Below are 9,185 nucleotides of genomic sequence, written 5' to 3'. Positions count from 1 at the left end.
TATGTTGCTTATATGCCTCATAGCCACTCGCATTAGTCCAGTTGTTTATACGTGTAGTTATGATGTAACCTTAAAAACATGTAGCATAGTTTGTTGTCTGGTTTCCCACATTTGAAACAGATTTTTACCCGTCGTCTGTTACTCACTGTCAAATTAAGAAGTTTCATAGTGAAAAAGAAAATAGTGCGCGCAATAAGCGCAATGAGCAATTTAAAGTGGAGAAGGAGAAGGGGGGTTATCCAAGGTGTTTGAGACGGATCAGTGAGGTGGGGGTCGGGGAGGGAGGAGGAGGAGGCAGGGAGGGTAAATTGGGCGGACACATAAAAACTGCAAGGGGCAATAGATGCTGGATCATTTGGAAAGTCTGTCCTTCCTGCGCACCGCCCGCCCTCACGAACTGTATTGGAGACGGATAGGACCCCGCTGCAGAGCCCGAGCGCCGGCTTTCACTCCGACCCCGTCTCCTCTGGTCCGTTGAGAGGTGTCGCTAAGGGATTAATGAGCCAAAAAGGCACCAAAACTCCCCTTTAAGGCTCATTTCGGCGTTTTTTCCGCTTTGGGTCTGGACTGCAGCACACCTTCCCTTTCATATTCACCCCATTCGAGGATACCTGTACCTCTACTGATGGTAAGCGCTCATTTGCTGGCACATTCACACGTAACAGATATTTACCACTGCAGCCTTTAGAAACCGAACCTGGTAAACACCACACAAGGAATCTCTCTGACAGTTTGTGACTTTTCGTTTTGGTTTTTGCTTTTAGTTCAAAATATTTCAGAGCTTTAGAGCATTCTTCTCAGAAAAGCCCATAAAACCTCACAATTTCCCCCCAGTGCCAGAAACGAACGTGTATCGTTGGAGGAATTGTGCTGTGATCGCGGTGGAGTTCGTAACAAGTTAAAGCTTCTTGTGCCGGAGAGTTGAGCGGTGACAAACCGTGAGGTCATATATTCAGAGTCCAATTTCTCTGCGCTTCTCTTTATTTAGCACAATGAACATATTTACAAAAAGCAGGTTTGTAACTTGGACCGAAGTTTGGCAGAGATTTGCCTGATTAAAAACATGTATCTGCTTCTTGTCATCTCGGTGTGCGTAACGTGAAAGATGGAGATGACAAAGCACAGAGTTCAAGCCATGATGTAAAAAAAAACACCATTGTTTATTTCTGCAGAGCTGTTTTATAGCTGCGATCAATTTCCGCTTGGTATATGGGTCAACAATAGTCTAATTCATGCGTCATTAAACCAGTTGGCAAACGGCGCTTTTCTGTTCAATTATGATACAGTTTGCAAAAGACGTTCAGTGCCAACAGGTTACCGGGGCGCAAAGTTCCAGCAGATGTTAATCAAAACGACTTTGTAATATATGGACTCAAATGTTTCACAGGTTTACACCTGTTTTCTGGCGAATGATTATAAAGTGGAGTCGTGTCATTTAATCCAGTCGTGCGGCAGCAGGAAAAACATTTAGCGACCTGCTGGCGCATGGCGCCTTTGGCACACACCTTTACTTCTCATCTCAAATTTCTCCAACGTGCTGGGAATCAGCCTATCCACACGAGAAAGCATTTTATATTTACATAATGATAGATTTATAACCAAAAATAACATCTCGTGCGTGTGGCGAGGGCTGTCAGTTTATTTTACCTGTTTGAGGAAAATATTGGCCCAGGTATTTTACTGTTGATGCTTTTGGATCGTTTTTGTTTTTACGGTTTTATTGTTTAACGCTGTTAAGGTGAGATCTTTCTTCCAAAAGAGAGAAATCAACACAGAAAATCTCTTCAAACTCGTGCAACTCATCATTTTTATTGGAGTTTGTCTCCGAGTTAGTTTCTGTGACCTTACTGACTGTGAATGTTCGAATCACTCAACTTCTCAGTGGGAGCAAATAAAATCTCAGACTTAACAACAGACATTGCAAGACTTTTATTGCAGTTGTTTTATTTATTTCAGATGATGATAGTTAAATTTGTAGGCCAGACTGAATCCTGGGCAGCCTGGTGAGTTATTATTGAAACCTCTTCCATCTTCAGCTACAACCCAGATTATCAGAAAGGCAAAGTTTTAACCTTTTCTTAAAAATAAACTATGTTTTTTTTCCTTAATCTTACATAGGCTATAAATTGGAGTTACTGTCAAAATCATCAATACACAATGCTATAATAAACTACATCTATATGTAAGAAATGATGGCCAACAGGCACTATAGCAGCTGGTTACAAAATATTCTTCAGAAAACTATAAATGTTTAATGGTAATTGAAATTTTGTGATCTAGAATGATAACATCACTCCATAGATTTCTTTTTGTGGTAACTTGTTGCCCTCCTCCTCTCTTTCCCGTCTTTCTTTTTCTCCCACCATCACTGTCAAATTCCTCAGGAAACACATCTGAAGAGCCATGCGCATAGTCCGATCACATTATCTATGGTCAGAGAGAGAGGGAGGCCAACGGGGATCAAGCAAAGCCAAGGGCAGTTGACTGCTCTGGCCTAATTGCACCCTGGTCTGGCATTTGTTGCTGCAAAGTTAGTTTCTGTCTGTCACTTGGTTCAAACGTCTTCAGAGATTGAAGCTTCTTAAAACTCTGTAAAACCCCTAGAATCTTGTTTTGGTCTCACTTTTAGAGTAAGATGAGTAAATGTGAGTCCACGGTGCTGATGAATGTGGTTGAAATCACTGAAGAAATGAACACAGTTTGATTTTTAAAACTTGCTTCTTTTTTTTTTTTGTTTAAAACCAGCACTGGTGACAACAAGCCAGCAAACGTAAACGCAGTGACTTTTTCCAGAGTTGAAAGTTCCTCCCTGTCTTACATCCTCTTTCATCATCGTCGCACCACTTTGAGTGTCTATCTGTTTTAGCCTGCAGCTTTGTCGGTGGCTGGTTACAGTTACAAGATGTTCTGTATGGTCAGTGTTTTTGAGTGCTGTGAATCCCTGTAATCATGGGAGAGGCCCTCTCTGTACAATGAACGTTTGTTGTCAGAGATGTGCGCACACACACACTCACTGACATACACACAAGTTATCCCCCCACCCCACCCCACCCCATGCGCAATAGAGCTGATCATGTTCTGAAACCGCCACAGTTCTCACGAACATACAAGCAGTGGCACACACTCGTGCACGGACACAGACATGCACGCCCGCCATTTATCTCATGCAAACACGCACTGCATATCACCCGTTCTTTGCACACGTTGGATCTAGTGTCATGACCGAGAGAGAAGGGTCAATCGGAGGTCAAAGTCTAATGCTGTTAGGAAAAAGATCCTTGATTGCATGTACAGTGAGCCATGTAAGGGCCAAGATAATCACACCGATACGAAAGCACACAAACACACACACACACACACAACACACACACACACACACAAACAGACTGTATATTACACACACAGTGTTCTTGTTAATGTGCACCCTCACTATGTAGTAATGCTTGGGTTCTCTCCAGCAGAACAGGCTCCAAATGATGACCAAAGACCTACATCGCTCTGGATTTAAAATGTCTGCTCCATGCTATTGTTGTTGTTGTGGTCACCTAAAAAAATCCAATAACTTTATTAGGGTATTATTTAAATGACGTGTAAAATGAATCATTAGAAACCTGATAGAGAGAGAGAGAAAAAAAAGACTTTCAAAGCAATGATTTTTATTTTTAAAAGGGTATTTTCAAGTTTTTATTCGGAGACAAAGCTGTCTTCTTGAAAATATCCTTCATGGTGTGGTTACATCAAGTTTAGGAGCAAGTTGTTCCTTGCAAAAGACCATATATTCATCAGTGCTCTCCCACTGATGATGTCAAAGACCAGAAGGTCTGTCATCAGCGTCACTAAAACCTGTGTGATCCCTTCAAGTGGGGAAGCGTTACTAAGTGATCAAGCCCTTGTGAGATTGATCTATTAAGTTCCGTGCCTGAAATAGGTGATGTCAGCTGCGTGGAAGGATAAAGGTTGAGTGAGTTCACTTGGAGACGGTGCTGTAAGCAAACAGCCCTCTTGTTTTGAATAAAGATTTTACCACTGCTGAACAAAGTGGCGTTATCAGCTCTTGGGCCTCTGTGTGAACATGAGAGTCCAGTGTTTTTTTTTTTTTTTTTCAGTCAAATCAGACAGTTTTCTAATGTTTTGGTTTTTTATCTACTCCTTTAAGGTTTCTTGTGTATTTCTGAACAAGATGTTGTTATTTCATAAGGTCTCTCTGAGGTGAGTGCAAGACATCAGGGAACTGCTGTCTGTGTTGTGGCACATACCTCCTTACATTCCAGTTACAGTAAATAGCTAGCTTACCCATGAGCCAAAATGATAAGCCTTAAAGAGACACCAGGTCTCTCTCTTTCCCATTTAAACACACACACACACACACACAGATATACACACATTCCCCCTTCTAGTCTTTAAATAAATACCATGTAACAGCCTGAAGTGGTTGGAACTGCATTCAATTTATAATTTCACTGTGTTTTTATCTGTGTCTTGCAGGAACAGGGTCACTCCAACATACTCCTGCATCCGCCCAACACCACCTAACATTTCCTGGAAGAACTTGTCCATTGCCTGCTCCCAACAAACATGGACTGTTTTCCCATGCTTTATTTTCTGTCGGTAAGTACGTGGACCACGCCATTTCACTTTGTGCCAGTTCTCCCATTTTTCTCTTTCTTCTTTGTCTGCTGAATAACTGATTTATGTGGCATTCAAACAAATTTGAACTGAAGGTCCCTGTGGGGTGTTGGGCAAGGCATTTGTATGAGGAAGGGCTTTCAGTTAAATATGTGGCACATAGTCTTGGGTCTGCCCCATGGCTTGTTTGAGCAGACTGTGAGGGACCATGGCTCCTTATCGAGTTAAGAATTTGCTCTGACCCCAGGGCTGCCTCTTTTATTTGTCTAATCATAGTGGAGGAGGGAGGAGATGGGGGGGAAGGGAGGCAGTGGAGAGGAGTGGCACTCTGATTCCATTCAAAAAAGTTGGGATCTTGAACCAGCTGTTTACCTTTGGAGGATGTCGCCAAAGATAAAGTGCAAGTGGTCAATCTGATGAAGGACTGTTTTACTGTAAACAAGGCAGATTTGACTATTAAAACCAGTCAGGATTTGTCTTCAGTGGGACCAGGTATAGAAAAGGGTGTTTTAGAGCTGGTGAAGTCATGGAAGAAAAGGGTAAAGACAAATGTTGTATTAGTTCAAATGGAGGCCTTTCTCATCCTTTGTTTTTTGTATTTTCTTCCCCTCTGCTTTTTTCAATTCTCTCCTAATCTTCTATCTCCCAATGCCATCTGTTTCTTCTCCCAGAGACATCATGATTCCTGGTAATCGAATGCTGATGGTCATTTTAATATGCCAAGTCCTGCTGGGAGAGAGCAACCATGCTAGTCTGATACCAGAAGAAGGGAAAAAGAAAGTACCGGGCCTGCAGGGTCGTTCGGCCGCTCAGAGCCATGAACTGCTGCGGGACTTCGAAGCCACGCTGCTGCACATGTTCGGCCTCAAGAGGCGGCCTCGGCCCAGCCGCTCGGCCACAGTGCCTCGCTACTTGCTGGACCTGTATCGGCTACAGTCAGGGGAGGCTGAGGAGGCCGGAGGGCATGACATTGCTTTTGAGTACCCGGAGAGGTCAGCCAGTCGGGCCAACACTGTGAGGGGTTTCCACCATGAAGGTAAGGGAAACATACATTGTTGGTGGAAATAAAAAAGGACAAACAGATGATATTAAATGTCACTGCAAACATGCATTCTCAGGCATTCCAATAATTTTGGTATGCTTAAACATGTCCGGCTTCATTATGATGGGCAAGGATGTTGAAGTATTTAGGGTTAACATTTCCTACATCCCTTGAAACATGATTGTAAGGCATCTCCACCCATCTCACCATAACCAAAGAATCTAAGGATGTGGTCACCAAACACTGTCTACACAGAGGCAAAAAAAAAATCTGCTAGACAAGCTCTCAAGAGCCTCATTTGACTGAACTCTGCATCTTCGGTTAGCAGCTGAAGGAAAAGCATAACTTCATATTACTGACTTACACTTCTCACCCCACCCAGCAGTACATGGCTTAAAAAAGCTCCATCTTGGCCTAGAATTTCAGTGTGTTCCTTTCTCATGCCTCCAGTTTATATGGAGGGCTCTTTAAGAAGGACCTTCCTCAACATGCAATTATCTTTAATGCTACTCTGCAGCCTTCTAAAAAAAGCTCCCACTGCCAACAGTGTGGGTGCTGAGAGCAGACACTGCCATTCTTTAGACAGATGGAAAAACTGTTTCGCTCTGTTTATTGTGACTTGGATTTGCTTAGTTTCACTGACAAGTGCAGAGGATCCAATTAGGCACATGAAACTCCAGGTTTACTGATCTATTAAATGTAAGTTGAAGTTGTAAAGCTAGACTTAAACATGTCTGGCATATGCTTGAAACCCATCTCCTAAATCGTCAGAAGGACTCGGAGCTGACACATCGAGAGCTGCAAGGGAGGCTGTGATCTTGTAGCGTAGTGAACTGAGAAAAAACGGGGAGCTTTAGGGCTACATAACATGTCCGCCCTTAGGGGGAGGAGTGAGGAAGGAGGGATGAGTCAGCCTTAATGGGGCTTGTCGAACACAGTGCTAGTGGTAACACATGCCAACAAACACTAACACGGCAACGTACCAAGGCTAGTGAGGAAGAAAGAGCACCGCCACTGGAGGAGGAACTTCTGCCTGTGATGCAATTTGTATTTGCACACAAGTGTGTGTATGTGCGTGTGTGTGTGTGTATACTGCACTCTACAGGCATTTACCCTCCTTCTCCTTTACTAAAGTATGTTAATAATATGCTTGGAGGCCTTTTGAGTGGGAGTACTCGCTTTCATGGAAGCACCATTGTGCGATAGTGTGATTCAGTTGACTGATCTGTCCAAAACACAGTGAGGTATTACAGTCTGGAGCAGATGGACAGTTAGGTGAGTAGGCATGTTTTCAGACAAATTACACCATACAACTATTCATCTGGACCTCAACTAGAAAAGTGTGTTTTTATTATTTGCTGCCTTCTATCATTTCAAATGCAATCGGATCTCAAACTACAAAGCAGACAGTACACGTGAAGGTGTGTGCGTATTTCACCTTTTGGATAAATTCGGTTGAAGATATGAATACACCACATTCCCCTGCAAGGCCTCCTTTCCCATGGGCTTCGAATAAATGAGATTCTACTGACTCCTTAATGATTATTCATGATGAAAATGATAAATGTCTTAAGTGAACAAACTGCAGAGCTAATCAAAAACACAGCAGGTTTTAATAATGAGAACCACCTGGGTAAGATTAGGGCCTGGGTGTGAAATAACAGGGGTGGATTGAGCAGGAAAATAGTAGACACAACATTCCTTTCCCCAACAATGGTGATCTTGCCAGAAATCTGCAGACTGAGCGTGGAACAGGGAGCCTCCACTGTGTTTATACTGTAGCTGTGGTACGTTAATCACCACCCTCTGTAATGCATGTTTCAGCAAAGTGCTCAGAGAAAGGCACTGAGAGAAGGACTAGATAATACTTATAGATGGATACATTTTGGATAAAAGTATGTACATTCTTCTGTGTCAATTAAACAATCTAGAAATAGGAAGTGTGAGGTCCCAGCTCAAAGCTGTGTGTTATTCTTTTATCTGCAGGTACTGTCAGAGATTCGCTGAGAACAAGAACACACTCATATAGATGAGCAAGAGATTCAGTATTTTCATGGGAACGTAAATTGTTAAATATTTATGAATTTATAAGCTGACCATCTGAATTTATTTTCAGAGCACATGGAGAGGGTGCATGAGCTGGAATACGGAGAGACCATGCCCTTTCGCTTCCTTTTCAACCTCAGCACCATTCCCGAAGATGAGCTGCTCTCTTCAGCCGAACTGAGGCTCTACCGTCATCAGATTGATGAGGCCATGGCTGACACCCTCTCAGATGAGCAGGGGCTTCACCGGATAAACGTGTATGAGGTTTTGAAGCCCCCGAGGCCCGGGCAGCTGATCACACAACTTCTGGATACACGGCTGGTGCGCCACAACACATCAGGTTGGGAGAGCTTTGATGTCAGCCCTGCTGTGCTGCGCTGGACTCGTGAGCGTCAGCCAAATTACGGGCTGGCTGTTGAGGTTCTGCACCTCAACAAGACACCGCACCACCAGGGGCGACACGTTCGCATCAGTCGCTCACTACACCAGGAGCCAGATGAGGACTGGGAGCAGCTACGCCCCCTCCTGGTTACCTTCGGCCATGATGGGAAGGGTCATCCACTGACCCGCCGGACCAAACGCAGCCCCAAGCAACGGGGCCGTAAACGCAACCGCAACTGCCGGCGCCATGCACTGTACGTGGACTTCAGCGATGTAGGCTGGAATGACTGGATAGTGGCACCTCCTGGTTACCAGGCTTATTACTGCCACGGGGAATGCCCCTTTCCTCTGGCAGATCATCTGAACTCAACCAACCATGCCATTGTTCAGACACTGGTGAACTCTGTGAACAACAACATTCCCAAGGCCTGCTGCGTGCCAACAGAGCTCAGCGCCATCTCCATGCTCTACCTAGATGAACATGACAAGGTGGTCCTAAAAAACTACCAGGAAATGGTAGTGGAGGGCTGTGGCTGCCGCTAACCCACAAACTAACCAGAACTTGAAGTGACCCAGAAGTTGCTCGAGATAGCAGCTTGAAAAAAGCAACATGGATGCTAAAACTGTTCACTTGGACCCTTATTTATAACATTTATGTTGAGGTGTATGTTTGTCTCACTTTTTTTGTTTCTTTGACAATATGATCATATATTTTGACAAAATATATATATTTATATCTACATATTAAAAAATGAGTCCTTATTTTAAACACAAAAAGCTGTACAACTTTTCATAATGTACATTAGATTGTATAAGTTTTTTATTGAGAAAATAGTAAAAACAATCTAAAAGTAAAGTTTATTTACTGGTAATATTTATTGCTTTCATATTATATACATTTTGGAGAAAAAAATAAAAACATGAATTGTTTCCAATAATACATTCAAACAGATCACACGATCATGCACCGTTTGTGTATTTTGCGTAAATTAGACCACTGTTTGAATTTGTTACAAAAGACTGTATTGAAGAATCAGTTGAAATCATCAGAAATGTACTTTAACTTTTTTAATCTCTTTACATTCACATT

General features: G+C 43.0%; 1 protein-coding gene across 1 annotated transcript; it reads left to right on the top strand.

Moving 5' to 3' along the window:
• The first annotated feature begins 367 nt into the window (after positions 1-367).
• bmp4 (bone morphogenetic protein 4) lies at positions 368-8,686 on the top strand. The gene is made up of 4 exons (XM_026309182.1): positions 368-628; positions 4,486-4,608; positions 5,298-5,662; positions 7,785-8,686. The coding sequence occupies exons 3-4, from the start codon at positions 5,305-5,307 to the stop codon at positions 8,636-8,638; spliced, it is 1,212 nt and encodes a 403-aa protein (XP_026164967.1). The 5' UTR covers positions 368-628; positions 4,486-4,608; positions 5,298-5,304; the 3' UTR covers positions 8,639-8,686.
• The last annotated feature ends 499 nt before the right edge of the window (positions 8,687-9,185 follow it).

The sequence above is a fragment of the Mastacembelus armatus genome, chromosome 22 (assembly GCF_900324485.2).
Source record: "Mastacembelus armatus chromosome 22, fMasArm1.2, whole genome shotgun sequence".
In the NCBI taxonomy this organism is placed as follows: domain Eukaryota; kingdom Metazoa; phylum Chordata; class Actinopteri; order Synbranchiformes; family Mastacembelidae; genus Mastacembelus; species Mastacembelus armatus.
Note: the sequence above shows the minus strand (reverse complement) of the source record. Positions and strands in the feature narration are given on the sequence as shown.

Coding starts and splice junctions, on each gene's coding strand:
- bmp4 (XM_026309182.1), top strand. CDS start 5,305: ATGATTCCTGGTAATCGAATGCTGATGGTCATTTTAATATGCCAAGTC. Junction 5,663..7,784: donor GAGGGGTTTCCACCATGAAG/GTAAGGGAAACA, acceptor ATTTATTTTCAG/AGCACATGGAGAGGGTGCAT.